This window comes from Thunnus thynnus, chromosome 18 (assembly GCF_963924715.1).
Source record: "Thunnus thynnus chromosome 18, fThuThy2.1, whole genome shotgun sequence".
Taxonomy (NCBI): domain Eukaryota; kingdom Metazoa; phylum Chordata; class Actinopteri; order Scombriformes; family Scombridae; genus Thunnus; species Thunnus thynnus.
The window spans coordinates 24,423,266-24,445,062 of NC_089534.1; the positions used below are offsets into that span (position 1 = coordinate 24,423,266).

Genomic DNA, 21,797 nt, shown 5'->3' on the forward strand with positions numbered 1-21,797 from the left:
ACGTCAGTAGGAGAGCTGAACCTTTTTTTTTGCCTAAAACTAACTGGACTAAATGTCTTGGCTATTGCTTGAGCAAAGATTAAATGTTAAACATATTGTTAAAGATGCAAACAAGACAATTATTGGCAGATCATTAGTAGCAAGTCATGTATCTGGGGCATGGTCTGGGCTGATTATATTATTATACTCTTCCAAAAGGTTTAATTTTAGGTCCATCTGAAAATGTATTTATTTATCTATATATGTAGATCCTCATTAACTGTCACCAGTACCACAGATACTCTTATTATTTAAAAATCTAGACCAAACTACTAAATTTTCATTAACTCTGTCCTGATTTGAAATCCATTTTGTGCCAAAATCCATGTTTTATGCAAATAAAAGTTTATCTGAAGCTTATATGAGGCTTCAGCAGTCTGAGTTAGTTATATCAAGTGGATATCTGCCACATTTACAGTCTCTTTAGCATCAAATTCCCTCTTTGTGTTTCCTTAGACAGTGTTTCCCTGTTGAGCTGTGGTGGAAGTATAGTAACAAAAAGAGGAACTTTGGCACTAAAAAAGACTGTAATGTTGAAAGATATCTATTTGATTTGACTCATTTGGACGCTGAAGCTTCATATTAGCTTCAGATAAACTTTTAAATACATTTTTGCACAGAAGGACTGTGGATTTGGTCCCCCATCACTTCCATTGTAAATGCATCATGAAGGGATCTTCAAATGGTTTCAACAGGTTTTTCTGAACCTCCTGTTCATACTGATTATTACTAATACTGAAGCATCAGTGTTAGAGCAGCATGTTACTGTTGTAGCTGCTGGAGGTGGAGTTAGTTTCAACTACTTTATATACAGTTAGCTAGTTTAGTCCAGTGGTTTCCAACCTAGGGGTCGGGCTCCTCCAAAGGGTCACCAGGTAAATCTGAGGGGTCGTGAGATGATTAATGTCACTATCTTTGATTTGTGGTGAAATATTGGATCATTTGAACATTTATTGAAATGAAACCATGTGAGAAGTTCAAAGGGAAAAATCACTATTTGGTGGAGCTGTTAACAACTCATAGACATCTGAAATGTGACCCCGACTACACACTGCTTTTTGTAAGACGTCAAAAGCCAAAAAGGTTGGAAACCACTGGTTTCATCTTTAACAATGTGTTGTATTTTAAAAGCTTGTTATATTATTCATTGTGTCAAATCTTCACCGAAAAAGTAACTAAAACGTCTGGAGTGGAGGTGGAGTGGAAGTATAAAGTAGCATCAAATGGAAATACTCAAGTAAAGTACAAGTACCTCAAAATTGTACTTAAGTACAGTACTTGAATAAATGTACTTTCCACCACTACTATTTCACATATCACTGCTAATTATATGTAAATACAATTTTGACCTAAACAGTAAGAGAACTTACACTGATTTTCAAATAACCACGGTTACTTGGGGATGAAGCATTAAGATATGTTCAATAAAAACAAAGACATGTATCAACTCGTCCACTTACAGAAATATGAAAGTAACGGATCGGACGCATCACTCTGACGTCATGCCGACAAAGAGACGTGGCACGCTGACGGTTAAATGATCAGAGCGTTTCATTTCAAACCGTCGTCGTCCTGTGTCATTCAGCAGGGAGGAAGGAGCTAAAACACCCCGTCCGGACCAGAGACATGGCTTCAAATAACGGCTCAGTCGGTAAATGGGAGGTAGTGAAGAAAGGGAAGAAAAACAGCAGCTCGGGAGGAGGTAAAAACCCGACTGACAAGAAGCCCGGCGGCGGCAGCGGGGGAAGGAAAGCCCTGGGCGAGTCCAACCAGCAAGCTAGACGTAAGTGAAGTGAACATGGCCCACTGTTAGCTGCTCCGTGACTCCTTTACCCCACCACCAGGGTTCATACGAAACACCGAGGATGGGGCCACCTGCGCGGCTGTATTCACACTCTAAACCGACTCCTTTCAAGTGAAATTTTCGTGCGCTACGTGCGAGAACGGCTCATAACGGTCATCTGACTTGACGAGCTAGCTAGCTTTAGCATCGCGCAGTATTTCCTGTGATAATTTTATGTTAGTCCGAGTGGCAGTACTGTAGCTTCTCTGATGACACTCTTATTTCACAATAACAGCAAGCTAAGCCGTTCTGGGTTGTGTTGTCCTGCCACATACAGCTAGAAGTAATTGATAGTCAGCTAGCTATTCGCAGTTAGCTGGCTAGCAGCCGTGTGTCAACAAAGGCAACGTCATCTCTGAGGAGCTGCATCTGTGAAGTATGTGTCTGTGACCTTTTGTCTTTTTGCTGCTGTCACACTATTTGCATCTTCAGACTGTTGTTACATTGTAGTTGAAGAGTTTGGCTGACGAATCAGTAGTGCTGCAAAGTAAATAGTGCTGCAAAGTAAATACATTTACTCAAGTGCTGTACAATTTTGAGGTACTTGACAGCTTTAGTTACTTTTCAGATGAAGATTTGACATAATGGATACTAGAACAAACTTTTAAAATACTATACACATACAAATACATCGTTAAAGATGAAACCAGTGGTTTCCAACCTTTTTGGCTTTTGACGTCTGACAAAAAGCAGTGTGTAGTCGAGTCACATTTCAGATGTCTATGAGTTGTTAACAGCTCCACCAAATAGTGATTTTTCCCTTTGAACTTCTCACATGGTTTCATTTCAATAAATGTTCAAATGATCCAATATTTCACCACAAATCAAAGATAGTGACATTAATCATCTCACGACTCCTCAGATTTACCTGGTGACCCTTTGGAGGAGCCCGACCCCCAGGTTGGGAACCACTGGAGTAAACTAGCTAACTGTATATAAAGTAGTTAAAACTAGCTCCACCTCCAGCAGCTACAACAGTAACATGCTGATACATTAAAGGTATACTCCACTGATTTAGTAGTGAATTTTTTATAAAGTAGGTAGACTTTAGAGACTGATTGTTGTAAAGAATGGTTGAAATCAAAGTAGCAGAGCAGATTTTTCTGTACCTAAATGACTCAACCTTTGAAAAATGCTAGTGTATTTCAGTCTATGCCTGGTAAACGCCACGTTGTTGAAATTTCACCCCCCCAGTTTGTAGCACAAACTCTCTGTCTCCAAGCCCAAGCTGAGCTAACCCTGATGACCTCATGAGGGTTATTTATTTCAGACATAAAATCAGAAACTCCTTCCAAAGGCACAGAAATAGTTTGAATAGCACTCCTCATGACGAATTACAGGTAGATTCAGTCATACAGGAGAAAGATTGTTGGATGCGCATTGCTATGCAAATGCTATTGCATCTGGCTATGACCAAGAGAGAAATATGGCAGAATCCAGAGCGATGCAACAGCTGTGGAGTCACTACTGTTCTTCTTACATTTTATCACAAGTGGAAAAAAAAACAGTCCATCCACACTGTCTGTCTCTCTGCAGCCTCCCCACTTCTCACTCGACATGCATTCAGCGTCTCTGTCCACAGAAGCAGCCGTCTGTCACCTGCAGCTCCTGGAGAGCTGAGAGGACAGCGGCCAGACAAACTGCCTTCACTAGGATGACTGACAGCAGAAATATACTGAACCAAAATAATTTTCATGTCGGCTCCATGGGAAGAAACCAACTGTGTTTGTATTTATTGATTCATTGATACGGTTAATAAGTTGAAAACACATATACAGCGAGATATTTGTGTGATTGAAACAGCTGCCTGCTCAGATTATGTCTCGCTAAACGTGACGGAAACAGACTCGGAGCATAAAAAAACGTGGGGGGTCTCTGTGAGACTCTTGGATTCAGTGTGAATCGATACATTTAATAAAATGGAAGTGTATCTGTTCCGTGAAAAAACATTTTCTATGTGAATTGGCCACAGCCTCTTTCTCTCCAGTTCTCCAGCTCTCTCCCACCATTCAACGAGGGCTGGAGACGGGAGACTGTCATGTCCCCATACAGACAGCTGCTCTGGTGACTTCCCTGTCCTGTGCACGAGCACACACAGAACGGACAGCTAGCGGGCTGTGAGGAGATATTCGCTGAATATGACAAAAAGTGTATTGAACAATCTTTCTCCAGAACCACTGACTCTACCTTTAACTGATACTCGTGCTAAGTGGGTGGTTTTCCAGAACAGTTACTCGCACCCAAAATTTCTGGACTGTTTCAGTATTTTGGTAGATGCCTGAATTTGCAGGGTTTATGTTTATCCTTCCTTTCATAATTCGGTTTTCATCTGTGGATCTTAGCTAAACTGCACTAGAGCTCAAATTAGTGGTTGATTGATTTGTTTACAGACAAGTAGTCAGCAACTATACTGATAATTGATTAACAATCGATTATAATAACTGATTAGTCGTTTGGTCCATAAAATGAGCCCAAGGTAACATCTTGGGCTCTAGAAACCAGAAAATATTCACATTTGAGAAGCTGGAATCAGAGAATTATGGAATTTCAACAAAAAAAAAAAGACTCAGTGATTAATCGATTATCTAAATAATGGTCAATTAATTATCTGTTGATCAACTAATCATTGCAGCTCTAGTCTTTTTGGTTTTCATATATAAAAAAACAGAAAACATAAGTGCAGGATTATCAACAAAGTGGGCATCTTTCCCTGGGACCCAGAACTCAAGGCTTATAGTGTGTTGACTGACTTGAGCTGATTTTATTTCAGATTTGACTGGGAACATGCACTAGTTAACTACATTATCTGCTGACATGACAAGGGACTTTAGGTGGGTCTTGCTTTATTACCTGATCACGACGCCCTGTATCAAAATCTAGTTTCATTATCTTGATTATATCAGTTTAGTGCTTGATGAATCAAATTACCATACAGAACACCTGCAGCCGAGTAGATTTCCAGCATAGAAAAAGTGTACATGTTGCAAATAGATAAAACATCACAGCAAACCTTTCAACTTTGGCTGTGTCTGATTGTATCATTAATTCACTGGCCTCCAGCCCAGCAGAACATAATTACAGACCTTTGATGGATTGATTGGTTTTATATTCAGCATACGTCATAATCAATAAATCAGCTAGCACACGTGTTCCCTAAATCACTGCACCCTCTCCACAAGTATGGTCATATAAATAATGTAATAATGATAAGGCTGATAGAAGAGATTAAATCACACTCTGCCGCTGCTATTTGTTTATTTACCAGTTTTATCAGTGAATCAGTCTGACCAAAGTCTCTCTGGCTTGTAGAAGAGCAGAGCACAGTGACCATGACCGTGTCAGTGGAGAGGTGGTGTAAAGGTTTTGTCTAAAAGAAACACTCTTTTTGGTAAGTAAACTCTGTAACCACCATGATATTTATGCAAAGTATTTAATCTACATTGCTGTTGAGACAATATAACCCGGCTTGTACTTTTGTCCGAATACTTTACTTACTACTGAACCTGTAGAAATAATCAATATTCTAACACAATCAACAGGCCTTGTTGCTATATCTCAGTCTATTCCTTGAAGGCTTCCAACACTTGGATCATGAGACTGATACTGTTGAGTTTGTGGTTTTGGCACATTTAAAATAATCCTCCAGCCTCAAGTTCAGCTTTAGGCTTTATGTTCTATTAGAGCAGGTTCCCAAATCTTTGTGGGTGGCATCTTAGCAAGGAAACATAAGAGAGAAAATAATACATCAGAAATATCTTTTTAAAATGATAGAAATTTCATATTTTGCTGGAAACCTTTTTTAACAGGCAATATTAGATATACTATTTGTTATTTTACTCGGAGCCCCTCTCTTCTTAAACACTTCATGATACAAATGAGAGTAAAACATATAAAAGGTTTTCAGGGCAGTTTCTTTGTGCTCCTGTTAAATGGCCCTGCAGCCATGGGTCTAGTTTACAACGTCTGTAATGACATTTTACATACACACTGGACCTTGAGAGGGTCATATGTAAGACAGCTGAGACCATACCTATGTTGGACCACATTATAGCATGTCTGACGAGGGCTCTTCTTTCAACAAAGCTGATTATGTCAAACCAAGTTTAATATGGCTGATCTGCTCGCAACTGACTAACTGTATTTAAAATGTTTTAAAAGACATTGTCAGAAGCTATTACTAATCACTTTTACCAGCTGTTATTATAAATAATCAACAGGTCTTCCACCAATTTGATTTCTCACTTAATAAAAACTGAAATAACGCCTGTGCACTTATGATCTCACTGGAAATAGTTTTGTATCTGTTGTGTCACTGAATAGTTTTTCTGTCCTCTATTCAGTAAATACCAGAAAAATGGCTTAATACACAATTCATGTGTGTTTTAGTGTTAACTGCCAGACGACCGTTGAAAATCCAACCGTTTTTAATGACAGAAGACATCCTGTTCTCTTTTGTTGAGCAGTGTCTTTTTGTCTACATGTGAATAATCCTGCCAGCTATTCTTCTGCTGATGTGAGAATTCATTCTGGTCCACCCTGTTAGAGGGCCATGTTGGGTACTGTACACCTCCTCAAATTACACCCCACCACACCACCGAGAAACTCTGCTGACAGACACTGAGTCTCCCACATTTCTTCAACAAAATCCGCCTGCATTCTCGTGTCAGTGTGTGTACAGTTTTACGTTGCGATGTATAGTATATGTCAACACTTAGATTGATGCCAGTCTCTATAGCTAGATAAGTTGCTACTGAATTGTTTCTTAATCAAGTCCTCAGGGACCATCTTGCAAGTTTTCTCTCCACTGTGTTCTTGAGCACCTGAGCCAATAAAGGTCTATGCACCATCATGACAATTTAATTTGATCAGGTGTTCATCAACGGGGCTTGATATAAACTCTTGCAAGACAGGTGGACTGAAAACCATTTTTGTCAGATGTCCTAAAAAGGCACAGGCCATGGTTTAATTAAAATATAAATAATTTATTTCAATTAAACACTTGCCGACCAAAATAGGCACAGAAAATCAGTAAAAAGTCAGTAAATCAGTCTGCAGTGATCTATAAATTAATGTGGGTGATTCTTACAGTATCTGTTGTCCACAGCTGCTTTATACTTTATGAAGAACTTCTTCAGTTCATTAAATCCCTGCAGCACCTGGTCAGCAGGACTGATACGTTGATAAATCCGCAGCCTCTGAGAAGTGCCGTGTCAGAGTGCAGTGCCGTTTAACTGTGATTGGCTCAGCTGTTTCAGAACTATGAGAGCAGTGATGTGACTGGCTGAGAGAGTATTTAATAATCACCACACCTGCTGATCTATATTCACCTTCACTCAGCCCTTTTGCACATTGCCTTGTGGCACATATATGAACTAAAATAGCAGGTGCGCATGGAGATGCCCACACAGTCCGTGCACCTTTGCACTTGGCATTTATTATTCAAATTTCAACAGAGGGTGCAAAATATTAAACTGAGGGTGCAGTGCATGCTTTTGCACCCTTGTAGAATCGGGCTTGGCCACTGAGGAGGAAAATTTATGGACATTTACTGTAAAATAATCAAAGCAAGATATCACTGCTTAGGATAGATGATCCAGTGTGCTAGAATGGCAATCTGTTTGCCATGGTAATGGATTATGTCAGACTACTAGCCACACCGCCATTCTCTGTTTGAGGAAGAACGCTAACCATTAAACAGGAAGTAATGCTGGCTGGAGTGGGGCTTCAAAAGACTGTAGAGATAGTTTGTGTTAAATCCTTTAAGGTTTCCACAGAGACAGTTGGGAGTAAAATAGGAATATCGCTCTCTACAAGGACACAGAACTGACATTCTTTAATTTAATATTCACATAATGTAACTTCTGCATGCCAGCAGCTATCAAGACAGTCACCAAGTTAACATGTTTCCCATGAAAGGACTCATAAAAATACTGTTTTGAATAATGTTTGTGGGATTTTTTTCACTAAAACATTTAATTATCTCGCTAAATACTCTTAATGACAATTATGACATCTCCTCCTTCTCCCTCATTCTCCCTATCATCGGTTCAAAGTTGTCCAGTATTTTGGTTTATTTTGCCAATTAGCAATGTTAGCATGCTACATTAAGATGAAATATTATACTTGCTAAACATCAACATGTTAGCATTGTCGTTGTGTCATTGCTAGCATGTTGACGTTAGCATTTAGCTTAAAGCACATGGCTGTAGACTCTCACTCTGTTTCGTTCTAATTCATTAGTCACTTCACTCGGTGTCACCCTCTCGCTGTTTCACTCAAGCAGATGTCTTCTCATGTCAGGAGCTGCCACTGGAAATGACCGACTTCCTGACTTTTGTTTTGTATTAATAGACACAAACACCTGGTTCCCTTATTCTCAGCTTTCAGTACTTTCCTGGTTCTTCAGCTCTGCTTACTAAGCTGTTTATGATTACATGCCTGAGCCCCATTTTTAGCTGACACATTCAGAGATCACTATTGGCTTCAGTCTGGAGAAAAAAAAAAAGTCTCCAGAATGTTACCAATGAGTTCAACCTGCTTGAAGTGGTGGCCTTACTTCAGTTCAGGAATGTGAAGAATGATCCTGACTGACTGATGTTTGAATGGGGAAGTTGTGGTGGTAAAGTCATTCCAGTTTAAGAAATAGGAGATGCCATGATGAAACTAGTCCCTTCTTTGCGTCACAGCTGTGTGTTGTGCCGACACACACATATAGATCCCCAATATAGATTTAGGTTTCTCAGCGGCATGTACAGCTAAATGATCAGTGAACAACTGGTGACCTCTGTCAACAACCAACTCAAGATTGCGGGAGGGTCTGACTGGAATTCCTGTGTGCAGTCATGTAGACCCATAGTTAAATACTGTAAATGTGTTGGCTACATGATTTAGGGTTAGAGCCTTATTGAGCAGATTTTAATAGTATGGGTTCCAATAATTCATTAATCCTGTTAAAAAAGTATTGTTTCTGTAGCCAAAGCCCTGATAAAGCTTATTTCTCTGTGTCATTGAGCTCCATTGTTATTTAAAAACTGTTAGAAAACACATAAATGAGCCAAACTATTACACTGGGTGAGAAGTTTCTTCATTATGAACATGGGCACTGTAGTTTTGAGTCAGCCCCACATATAGTGCCGCAACAATTAGTCAATCGGCGGAAACTTAATGGGTAACATAAAAAGAACATATTGCACATTGCATGACATATTTTAAGGTTGAATTGAATATTGGTGTATCGGCGTAAAATATCTGGAATTAATAACCTTTGTACACAAATATTGGTATTGACCATCAAAACTGAGTTCCAGCAGAGCTCTAATATGACGAGTGGTTTAACTTAGTTGAACTGGACTAGTTTGTTTACAAGAGGGTCTTAACAAGTAACACACTGGGGAATACTTGGAATGTGCTTAACTCTATTCCCTTGTGGATTGTAACTTGTGTTGCATGAATATTGTCTAACACAGTCCATTACGCAAGCTATAGAGGGAGGGATAAGAAAAGCACTGAATGCGAGGGGGGCAAGTAAGAGGGGCGGGGAATGCCATGGTTTTATGGATTAACTCGACTTTCAGGGCACAGGGAGGATAAGATGAGAAGGTGTTAGAAGAATAAAGAAGTTTGAAAAGACGCCGTGTTCAATATCTGCAAAGAGGCGTGTCTAACCACAACTACCTTGTCTCTCTCAGCACCCCTGAAGATGTCAGAAACTCTGTATGACGGCTTCGAGAAGATGGGCAAGAAACAGAACAAGGAGCAGGTTCCACCACCAGCCGAGCCTCAAAACAAGAAGCCCTCATCAAGTAAACCATCCAAGAAGTCACACTCCAGCAATACAGACACTCGGGCAACTCACAAGACCCTCGAGGAAGCCTTCAAAGCTGTGAGTAATGCACAGTCCCAGGAGTTTTCTCCATCAGAGCATTTTGAAATTTGTTTACAAAACTAATGCATATGAAATGCTTAAAACAAAGTTAGACTTGTTTATTTATTGATGTTTTATGAGAGGAGGAACGTCATTGGACTTATTAAAACATTCTGCATGTGCTTTTTGCCCTTTATCACCTTATCTGTGTCTAAAAGCTAAAATTAAAAAAAGCACTGATGTAAGAACTTGTTTGACCTTTGTGAACATAAAGGCTTTTGTAAAACTTTTCCAGGTTCTAAATATCTTCATACAATCACACAGAAACAATGCTGCATTGTGGTGTCTTGAAAGCAAACTATCACATGCTGAATCACAGTCTCATCTTTGCATAATGGACACTGTTGTTTGAGTGGAGTTTTAATGTTTCCTCTGTCCTGTCCTGTCCTACCTTTTTAGTTGGATGTCGCAGACCTGAAGCAGCAGTTGGCTCGCAGTCAGACCTTGTTCCCAGAGAACCCATCAGTGTGGGTCAAAGATCTGGCAGGATACCTCAACCTCAATCTGACTGCACCAGAGACTGAGCCCACACTCAGCAGCTATGCTCACGGTCTGTCAAACTAAGACATGTTTTATTTTTGATAAGCCAGAAAAATATTGTACATGTTCAGTGTAGCTTTTTACTCTTTTCTACTTCTCTCATGGTTTCCTGCAGCTTTTTATAGTTTGTTTGTTTATTTAGATCCCAATTAGTTACTGTGTTGTAGTGGAGAAGCCCAGGCTTGGTGGTGTCTCAGCTAATGTCAGAAGAAATTATTACATTTTTATGATATATAAAATGATGCTTATTAAGGTTCAAGGAAAACAATCAGTGACGCTACATCACACAGCAATGGTCACAAATCCTTGTACCTAACTTTTTACTATGCAGGTTGGAAAAGTAGAAATTATTACAAAACTTCAATATGTTGCTTGACTCAGTTTCTAACAAACTGACAGATATTACAAGTTTGTGAAGGACTCTGATACTGTACTCTTACCAAAAGTCAACCTTTTTTTATTTCATATCCATCTTTTTCTGTCTTTTGTCCCCAGACTACCCATACTGCCTTATAGGAAAGGAGCTGAAGGGCGTGATCAAAGGCCTCATTGGACGTTGCAGTGACATTCTGCCAGATTTCTTCGACCACTGTATTTACACTATGCTCAGGGAGCTGGACAGACAGTCAGGTATGGACAAGAACTTGGAAATCATTCATCTCTCCTTTTTGCTGTCTCCACTGTCACCATACCTATCTTCAATGTTATTTGCAATGAAGAATTATGTGTTTTCAGTAAAACGAGCAAATTTGAAGCTTTGGCTTACCATTTCCCCTAATTACTCCTGTTTGTTATCCTTCAAGTTTGTCATTGATCATGGACTGACATGTGGTAGAATATGTAAGGTCAGCTGACCTTAAAGGACCAGTGTGTAGGATTTAGTGGCATCTAGAGGTGAGGTTGCAGATTTAAACCGACTGAGTACCCCTCCCCTCACCCTATGTGGCGGCAAAACTTGCGAAAAACGTGAAAGGCCCTTTCTAGAGCCAGTGTTTGGTATGTCTGTTCTGGGCTACTGTAGAAACATAGCAGTGCAACATGGCAGCCTCCATGGAAGAGGACCCGCTCCCTATGTAGATATAAAGGGCTCATTCTAAGGTAACAAAAACACAACAATTCTTATTTTCAGGTGATTAAATTAAAAATTAAAATAATTAAAACATACTTATGAATATTATATCCCATTTCTGCCAAATCCGTTCCGCTAGATGCCACTAAATTCTACGCACTGGTCCTTTAACAGTGGAGAAATAAAAAATGCTCCTGTTTTGGGTAGAGCATTGAAACTATCAGTAAATCAGTTTGTTGTTGCTTATGGTCAGAATACACAATATGGGGATCAGCAGTGTCAATGTTCAAGAACAGACAAAAACTAAACTTTCAAAAACACCAAACTATGTCTGTAACAAACAGTTAGTTTCATAATCGATTAATCTGCCGATTATGTTCTCGATTAATCATGTGTTTGATAAAATGTCAGAAAATTGTTGTCATCACAGTTTACAAGTTGACATCTCGAAATTGTCTTGTTTTGTCTGACCAACAGTCCAAAAGAAATTCAGTTTACTGTTGCATAAGACAAAGAAAAGTGAGAAATCCTCACAATTTAGATGCTGGAAGTAAAGAATGTTTGGCAAACCATCAATTGATTGTGAAAATCTGATCTGTTTCAGCTCTATACCCAACAGTCTTTTCTCTTTATTTTCAGGAGAACCACTGCACGGCTACAGAGTTTGCATTCAAGCAATCTTACAAGACAAACCCAGAATAGCCACCCAAAACCTGCCCGAGGTGAGCAAATGTGTTTGTGTGTATCATTTAGTCCTGCAGGACTCACTGCCCCTGTCTGCTATGAATGTACTTGTTAAAGATTAAATAACAAAACAAATTGTACAAACAAATTGCTTTCTTTTCTAAAAACACTCTCAGTTGCTTTTTTGGGCTGTAAACTGACCAACCAACCAATCTGTGCATAAACTGGCAGTTTCAGTTCCATTGTTCAGTGTACTAGGGATTTCTCTGTTGCAATATCTTTCTAACATGTTGTAATACCTTCTCCCCTGTTCTTCCTCTCTAGTATTTGGAGTTGTTGAGGTCGGTTCAGAATCGTCCAGTGAAGTGTTTGACCATCATGTGGGCTCTGGGTCAAGCTGGATTTTATGATCTCAGCCAGGGACTAAGAGGTGATACACGGTTGAAAAAAACACTGAAGAATTTACATACATTTGCACACAAACACAAAGCCATATATTCTTTTTATACATGTAGACACGGTATTTCACAGTCCTCTGTGCTGTACTAGTGCTGTTGACTGTGTCTCTCCCCTTTCTCCCACTTTCCCAACAATGTGTGCTGATAGAAATTCTGGGTTGGGGGTTATTGAAGCAACAGTGCACATTAGAGCAGTAGCACATGTCTGACAGACATCTGCAAGCCAAACACACTAGGTAACTTCAAAAACTCAGCTGCTGCCACCAGGTCTTTGGTGAGGCTTTGAGGTGGGTGTTAGTATGTGGACATGGGAGGATGAATATTCTCGGAAGATTACATAACAACCTTCGTCTGCGGGAGAAAAACAAGGTTATAGAATATCATTTGACTCCCCTTAGGGAAGGAAAGACACAGTTTGTCTCATTCTGAGGCAGTTTGCAAAGCTACAAACGCAAAACGTTCTGCATATTACCATGATGTTGAACTATTTAATCAGGATAAAAAAAATCTCTCTGAAAATGTGAACATAACCCTGTTCAGGAACACTCTAATCTTGTCATCAGGAATTTAAAAAGCAATCAAGACTTTCCTGTTTGAGCGGTAGTGTTTGATATGACCTGACTTGGCAAATGTTATACTGATACTGACGTATAACGAGGGGGGAAAGGATATCTAAAACGGCAGCAGTGAAAGTCACAACAACAAAATTACACCTGGAATGCATTTAACATCACAGACTTTCGATACACAGTTTTCCTTTGATACTACACAGAAGAATGCCTGCTGGGCTATCTTCTTCCTCCCTCATGCTGCTGCAGTTTTCATCCTGTTAGCTAACTGTGTGTTTTGTTTCATCATGTACTTACAAGGACAAAAGCCACATTTTTCTGGCTGTAGTTGCTTTCAGGCTTTTTTTTTAAAAGGCAAAGCTGAAGAGGCTAACTGTTTAGTTCTGTAACTAAAGTAAAGTTCTGGGGGGTAATTATGGACTTGATTTGTGTTTCAGTGTGGCTGGGAATCATGCTTCCTGTGCTGGGAGTGAAGTCCTTATCTTCATATGCCATCGCCTATCTGGAGAGACTTCTACTGTAAGTGTGACTGATGAATGTGTTTTTGTTCAAAATCTTTCCCTTTTTTCACCGTATTTATCCACATGGACAGTGATTATATTGTCTCTCCTGGATATGACACTTTAATTTTGAAGATACAGTAGGATGTTTTATAGTTGCGCTATTTTATGGAGGGCATAATTTGTTATTGACTAAGGTGGCTATTTTAAGCATCATTTTAACTTTATCATGACTTTTTTTTTTTTTTTTCTAAAGCTGCTTTACATTCTACCTCTATAATACGTGTGTTTGCTTTCTTTTCCCAGACTTCATGCAAACCTGACAAAGGGATTTGGCATCATGGGTCCTAAAGAGTTCTTTCCTTTACTGGATTTTGCCTTCATGCCCAAGAATGCCCTTTCATCAAGGTAAATGTCAGCTCACTTCACAAAGGCTTGTGATTGGGAACAGCAGTTACAGGAAGGGGATGCTCGGATTTAATGCACAGCAGAAACAATGAGAGAGGCTGCTGAACTGAACGCATGGTCAGGAAGTACACTCCAGTAGCAACACTGCACGGTCTGACATTGAGAATTGTTGATCTGACACCAGATCCATGCACAATAATTATGCATAGGTGCACAGAACAGAAGCCAATGAGCCATGATACATAAAAACACCCTGAACATGTCCATCAATCATGTTATGCTCATTACTGACACATGATAAAGTCATATTGAGCACACACATTTAAAATGACTGATGACAGGACATTAGATTTTAAATATATTTCATGTATTTCGTACATCATTCATTGCATCAATGATGGAGCATATAATCATTCAAAAATGACAATTGTTTGGAAAAATGTACATTTGCAAATACTATATAGTGGTTACATTTATCATTTCTGTTATTCCCCTTTTGGAAATAAAAGCTGTTTACTTGTACTGTACAGTTCAGTCTGTGAGTGATTTTTACCTCCCAGTGCGAAAAGAAAAACTGTTTTTGTTTGTTTACAGTCTGCAGGAGCAGCTGAGGCGTCTGTACCCTCGACTAAAAGTTCTCGCATTCGGAGCCAAACCTGAGAGCACATTACACACATACCTGCCATCGTTTCTGTCCAGAGCCACGCCACACTGTCCAGATGACATGAAGAGAGAGGTAAGACTCACATGACGCACATGTGCTAAAGTACTGCTGCTACAGAACTCTGAGTGTAGGTTAGCTCAGGGCAACAGGAGAAATGAAACTGATAAGAAACCTATCACATGTTGTTAACAGCCTCATTATGGTGATAAGTGTCATAAATAGTCATTATAGCATATTGGCAAATAGCTAATCATGAAGGGAAAATGGAAAAAAGAGCCACCAGCTATATATTATGCATTTCTGAGTCCACTTGCTATATTTATTCCATATTATTCCATGGATGACATAACTGCCAAATACTGTCACTGACAAATATTAGTAGTTCCAGGTTAGTTGGTTATCTAAAACATAAAAGACTTCAGGTTAAGTTGTGAGTCCTTCAGAATCAAATAGTGGCCATTTTGAACTGAACCAACCAGAGACTGTTGTAGTCATCAACAGTAGTACAATACTTGCAATATGTGCAATATAGCTACAAGACATATTGTATTTTTGGCTAGGATGTGGTCTTGATTTGCTACTGCTGCCACTATTGATTTTACATTTACATAAAAACTCCACAAGTTAATGCTTCTCTGGTAGTTAAAAGAAGGCATTGTGTGGAATGTAGAGCTTAAAAATGTTGTTATCCGTGAGAATAATCACTCTCTGTGTCTTATTCTTCCTCTCATATGTTTCTCACAGCTTCTCAGCAGTATGACAGAGTGTTTGTGTGTGGATGTACAGAGTCTCGGAGTGTGGAGGCAGCTCTATACCAAACACTTACCCCAGTCCAGGTCAGTTATACACACTCAACATAGACCTTTGGCTAATTTTGCATTGATTTTGAAACTCTTTCCCTTTTTCAAATTAAGCTTTTATAGATAAAACCATTTTTTTCTCTCTGTATAAAAAGTAATGTAAAGATTTTGGCGCTGACTGTTCATTCGTCTCTCCTCCTCTGCAGTCTGCTGTTGAACCATTTACTGAAGTCCTGGAGAGTCCTGCCACCAAAGGTATGACTGTTGCCATGAGGTCTAATTGTTTGTAAAGCAAACTCGCCTCCCTAGAGATGGTAGAATTAGGGCATGTTTACACTCCCGCTGGCAACAAGAGCCACTGCTTTAATCAAGCCAAACTATGTCTCATTGTTAAGGTTGAGATAAAAATGAAAAATGCCCTTTTAAACCTTTTAGGTCACATCCCCAGTCATACTGTGCACTTATTTAAAAATACAAAGAAAATCAATTTCTTTGTATTCTTATATACAATCATGTTTTCCTCCTGTAAAACAAAATATGATGTGCTTACGTAGGCTTAAACCAACCAATTGCAACCAATAATATCATGACATCCACCCATCAATCAATCTTCAACATTTTAGCAGCACAGAGCAAAGATTCATTATGACATGCTTACTTAATCAACTTTCAAATCAAATTCCTCTCAACGTTATGTCCTGCCTGTCTGTCACCATGCAGAAGTTAGATGCTCTCAGAATGCTGTTTCATCTGGACTTAAAAAAATTAACAGTGTGGAGAGATGTAAACACTCATTAAATTAATTTACCTTCATCTTGGGACATGCTGTGTTTGACTTTTTATTTTCCATCTTTAGCTGAGGAAGAACCTTGAAGAAACTGTCCAGTCTTTCAAAGTGACCAATGAGGAGATGAGAGACACCGTTGAATCTCAGGACCTTCAAGAGTGCAATAACCTGTGTCAGGTAAGACGCACAGTCACTGCAAAAGCTGAAATAATAATCATTAAGTAATGATTAAAACTTAACTGATTATCAGAATTCAGTCCAAGAGTCCTGGGTTTGATTTAGGTCACAATTATACATATGTAGACATATAAGCAGTCCTTTAATTTGACTTGCAATTGAGACTTTAATTTATCTGCTAAACACATGACGAACAACGAAATGGAAATCTCCCGCTCTACAAAGCACCTCTAGGATATGCGTGAATATGCCAAATATTCCTGTAGATTTGGATTTTGCTCAGTATTACCTTTTCTGTCTCCAGAATCTGCAGGTGAAGATGCGTGGTCACGGGTTCCCCTGGTCCAAGCTGCTCATGGTCCTGCTCGTGTTTGCTGCCGGCTTCATCGCTCATGATGTCAGATCTCACGGCTCCTTCACAGGTCTGACTCCAGTCGTTTCCTCCTCATAACGACCAGTCTTCATATTTACGGACATGTTCATGGTCTTCAGATGTTATTGTGGGGTAAAAAGGTCTTACGATATGTGTTGTATTTCAGATTCAACAGCAGCCAGGTATCTGCGCAGCTCAGGGGTTACAGCTGTTTCTCAGCAGGCTTGGAGTAAAATAACAGTCTACTCTAAGCAGGGCTTCAGGTACGACCTCACTCACCTTCAAACATTCATCCTCAATACATAACAAGGATGTAAAACAAGCCACTGAGGGATATACTTTATGTTAGCAGCTCTCTCCACAGACAAATGTACTGAATTTTTATTATTAAATCCTGGCCCTAATCCTCATCTGTATGTGCCAGATACTGGTGAACTCTGTCTCTGGATCTTTTCAGACTTTGTTCCTGTTGACCTCGGTACTCTCTGACCATGAGCCAGTCCACCCAAAGCATAAAAATAGCTTTTTCATCTAGCAGGCTTCTGACTCACTTCCTGTTCAGGCTTCTGTACACACGATAGTTTTTTCACTGTCTGGTTGACTGGCCAGATGTCAGCTGAAACATTTTCCATACTTAATGTTTTCAATATTTTTATTCTGTTTCAAGTTTCTTTACTACGTTATGATGCTACTGATGTTGATACTACTTGGTTCCATATTCTAACTATGAAACTGCATATAAATGAGACTGGCACACATCAAGAACAGAGCAATAGTCTTGCTTTGCATTGCAAACAATTGATGACAACATACTATATATTGAAGTAACAAGATAAAGTGAGTAATCAATCCCAAAACAACAGTTATCTGAGGAACATAAACCTTTTGGAGCCAAAGAGAGTACTTTAAACTTATTGTGTGTATAAATGGTTTATTCAGATAAAGCATCGTCTTACAGTGTTTCTGTTTTCTCTTTAGTTGGATAGAGACAAACACTCCTCATTATTACTCTGAGTGTGTGCGGGTGTTGGGGCCATTAATGGAACAAGGTTTGGAAAAGGCAAAAACAGCAGCCATCTTCATCTCTGAAAACACCACCCAGTTAATCCTCTGGGTGAAAGAAAAGACACCGCTGGTCATAGAATGGGTAAGACTGTGCATTAATCTTTTCAGTTATGCAACAAATCAGTCTTATATTATGTCATTGTGACTATTATTTCCCTCCATGTCTTTGCACAGGTGAACACCAACACTCCAGACAGTGTATTCCAGGTGTTGGCATACCTGAAGGAGCTCCTCCTCCTCCTTCACCAGAACTACATCCTGCCAGCACTGGCGTACATGTCTGACCTGCTACAACGAGCGTGGACCAACCTTCAGGAGTCCTGCAAGTCAGTACTCTGAGGCATCCTTGTTACCTGGCTTTAACATTTATTAAGTGTCCCTATTTTTCTGGGTGTGAACTGGCTAGAATATATTTACATCTGGTATTGAAAAGTGTTTTTTGCATATACTTAATTGTCAACATATTTTGATGTCTTTACTAGCCAAGACATTCTTAAATTTTAGTAAATCACTAGTTTGAAACTAGCTAGTAGTCTTTTAGAACTTTGAAAAGACTTAACACACAAGCCTAGTGATGGATTTTGGAAGAACTGGTGAAACTCAGCACTGTTGCCCAAATCAAAATCATTTTTGGTTTTATTTAAATCTGCACTACGTGATTTTTAACCTGTACTGTGTCTTTGTTTTTCCTACAGTGGCGAGGTGTCCGTATCGTGTCTGCAGGGTCACGCGTTGTCTTTCACCAACTCAACGTGGCAGCTGCTCCAACACACAACCTCCGCCATCAAGACGTGGGCTCAGGAGCTGTTGACACGAGCATGATAACGCAACAGATGCTGACTAATTTACACACATTCAAAATATACACACACAAAGTTATATACACACACACACTGACCCAGTCTGAGACTGCCTTTCAGTGCGTCGGCTCCCCTCTTAAGCCGTGATTGGACACTGTGGGGCCTGACAGCGAACTCTCACTCAAAAAAAGGACCCTTCTATCACTTGTTTTGGCTAAATTTTATCAACCAGTTTGCTGTTATATGGATGTTTTTTTTCTACCAATCTTTTTGTCACCGCTGGATGCAGAGGTCGTCTCCCTCTCCCTGAGTTTTCTACTGCAAATTTCAGCTGTTTCTTTAACTGCTGGGTTAAAAAAAATATATGTAATTTATAGAAAATGTAGGTTTGTAGATGATTTATAAACCATTTTTATTTAAAGATATAAAAAGGTGTTCTGTGAAAACTTGGAAAAGGGCAGGGAAATGACCAAAAAGATATTCCAGACTTCTCCAAGCCACAGACCTCATAGGTTAAATTCTGAGAGCCACTTCATCTTCTACATGTGGTCCTTCTCACCAGAAAGATGCGGTATGTGTGTGTGTGAGTGTGTGTCAGCCTGTGCAAAGCCATCATCAAGCCTTGGGAAGCTGTCCAGCAGGTGGCGCACAATGTAAAGCCTCCAACAAGAAAGATGAATTCAGATAATAGTGGGGTCAAATCTGCTGGTGGATTGACTCCTTCAGAGTGAAAAGCATGAACCAGAATGGGACACGAGGAGTCTCACATCAATCCAGGAAGTCCAGAGGATGAAGAAATCTTACCTACTGTCTCTCTATCCTGCACATCACCTCGTCTTTGCTGCTTCATCTTCTGCTTCTCATGCTGCTTCGTCCATCCTCCTCCTCCTCTGCTGCAGTCAGTAGCTCCACACCTGAGCTAACAGCAGCACAACGGTTGTGCGCTCATACTTGAAGGCTGATGACATTCTGTGTGTCTGTGTGTGTGTGTGTGTCTGCATGGATGCTTAGTCTAAATAATTGTATGGTGATTAACCCCCTCGTGCCAATGTGTTCTTGTACACTGCAATACGACAAAATACCCCTCTTCTGACCGGCTGATTCACTAACCCCTCCTTGTAAACAAGATGTTTGGATGGATATGGCAATGACTTACTTTGTATGTAAATGATTTATAATAAAGAATTCAACCCCATTCACTGTTTTTTTTTTAAATTTGTTCAACTGTATTTTTCCAGCAGAGTGGTTATTCTGTAGCTTTGTATTTATGCTACATTCAGTTAGAACAATGATCAATAAGTCAATACAGAGAATTAATCACCAACTATTTTTTAAATTGTTAGATCATTTTTAATAAAAAATATCCAAGTTCTCTGGTTTTAATGTGAATATTTTCAGGTTTCTTCTGTGATAGTTAACAGAATGTCTTTGGGTTGTGGACAAAACGACATTTTAGGTTGTATCTTGGGCTTTGGGTAACAGTGACTGACATTTTTCACCATTTTCTTAAATTTTATAGACCAAACAACTAATAAATCAAGAAAATAATCAACAAATTAATCTTTATCTTTATGAAGATAAGCCTTAGTTTCAGCCCTAATAATGACTGTCAACATCGCTTCCACTCTCGACTCTTAAGGGTAAAAAGGTAAGTGAAGAGTGTGAATTTTGTGAAATTTCTAACCAACAGAGGACACAACGGCCAGCTATTCACATGTTATCGGGCACAACAACAATATGGATTTCCACCAGAACGTTCTTGTCAAAATGTAGGTGACAGAAAACTGAAAGGAAGTTCAGAAAAAGCTTGTTTAAGACCCAACAAAAATATAGCGAGTTACAACACAGCAAGGCAGGGTTACCAACCTTGTAAAAGTCCCAGATTTGCGTCTCAGTCTGTCAGGTGCTTTAAAGGAGAAATTAACAATTTGTCAAACATAAAACAACAGTCAGGTGTCCATATGAACAGTGAAAGAAGTTTTCCTTGCTGTAATCATTTCTCCTGTTCATACTGGCTATTAGAAGATCCTCTTTGAATGTGCTTTCAATGTAAGTCATGGAGGCCGCAATGTGTCCACACAGTCATTTTGTGCAAAAATGCATTTAAAAGTCCATCTGAAGCTTATATGAGGCTTCAGCAGTCTGAGTTAGTCATATCAAGTAGATATCTGCCACATTTACAGTCTTTTTAGCATCAAATTCCCCCTTTGTGTTTCCTCAGACAGTGTTTCCCTGTTGAACTGCAGTGGAAGTATAGTAACAAAAAAAGGAACTTTGGCACTAAAAAGACTGTAAAGTTGAAAGATATCTACTTGATTTGACTCATTTTTTATTTTGATTTGATTCATTGAACAGGACAGTGTGCAGTTTTAAGCATAAATGATGCACTGCACCAAAGTTAGCTTGAAGCTAATTTGCATCTGTAGTCCATTACAGTCAAAACATACAACAGCACAACAACAAACAGTACAAAGCAAAAAAAAAACAAAAACAAAACCCAAAACAAACAAAAAAACCCCACAAAAAACACACCATACAAAACACAAAGCTACACACAACAGCACATCACATACACCCACAATGTCAACTGGACGCCGAAGCTTCATATTAGCTTCAGATAAACTTTTAGATACATTTTTTTCACAGGAGGACGACTGTGGATTTTGTCCTCCATCACTTACATTGTAAATACATTATGAAGAGATCTTCTAATGGTCAGTATGAACAGGAGGAATGATTACAGCAAGAAAAACATGTTTCAATGTTCATTTGGGTTCCAGACAGTTGTTTTAAGACATACTTGAAAAGATGTGGAGCTGTACAGGGTGGGTATTTGATTAATTACAATTTTGTTATGAAATTCAAACCACTAAAGTACAATATAAACTAAAAGGCAAGTCTTCTACTATTAGCTAATTTTATGTCTGTCATATAGAGGGTTCAAGATATAGTTAGGGCATGCAGCATCGTGGCAGTGCTGTAGGGGGCGCTAGGGAAAGACGGGTTACGGTAAACTTTTCTGCTCAGGCTTATCTACGCCATTAGAGAGAATTGAGGTTAAATTGTACTGTACCTAATTGTACAAACAGTATTTCAG

General features: G+C 39.3%; 1 protein-coding gene across 1 annotated transcript; it reads left to right on the forward strand.

The window, feature by feature from the left end:
- The first annotated feature begins 1,552 nt into the window (after nucleotides 1-1,552).
- tmem214 (transmembrane protein 214) lies at nucleotides 1,553-19,895 on the forward strand. The gene is made up of 17 exons (XM_067573243.1): nucleotides 1,553-1,822; nucleotides 9,571-9,764; nucleotides 10,206-10,356; nucleotides 10,842-10,976; nucleotides 12,055-12,137; nucleotides 12,424-12,529; nucleotides 13,564-13,645; nucleotides 13,933-14,034; nucleotides 14,629-14,770; nucleotides 15,443-15,534; nucleotides 15,705-15,753; nucleotides 16,355-16,462; nucleotides 16,767-16,884; nucleotides 17,002-17,098; nucleotides 17,814-17,982; nucleotides 18,075-18,226; nucleotides 18,596-19,895. Exons 1-17 carry the CDS (start codon nucleotides 1,666-1,668, stop codon nucleotides 18,720-18,722), a joined length of 2,064 nt encoding a protein of 687 aa, XP_067429344.1. The 5' UTR covers nucleotides 1,553-1,665; the 3' UTR covers nucleotides 18,723-19,895.
- The last annotated feature ends 1,902 nt before the right edge of the window (nucleotides 19,896-21,797 follow it).

Bases quoted from the DNA above. Each gene is read 5' to 3' on its own strand.
- tmem214 (XM_067573243.1), top strand. From the start codon at position 1,666: ATGGCTTCAAATAACGGCTCAGTCGGTAAATGGGAGGTAGTGAAGAAA. The intron at 12,138-12,423 runs GTGAGCAAATGT...CTTCCTCTCTAG, and splicing joins CCACCCAAAACCTGCCCGAG to TATTTGGAGTTGTTGAGGTC. The intron at 18,227-18,595 runs GTCAGTACTCTG...TTTTTCCTACAG, and splicing joins AACCTTCAGGAGTCCTGCAA to TGGCGAGGTGTCCGTATCGT.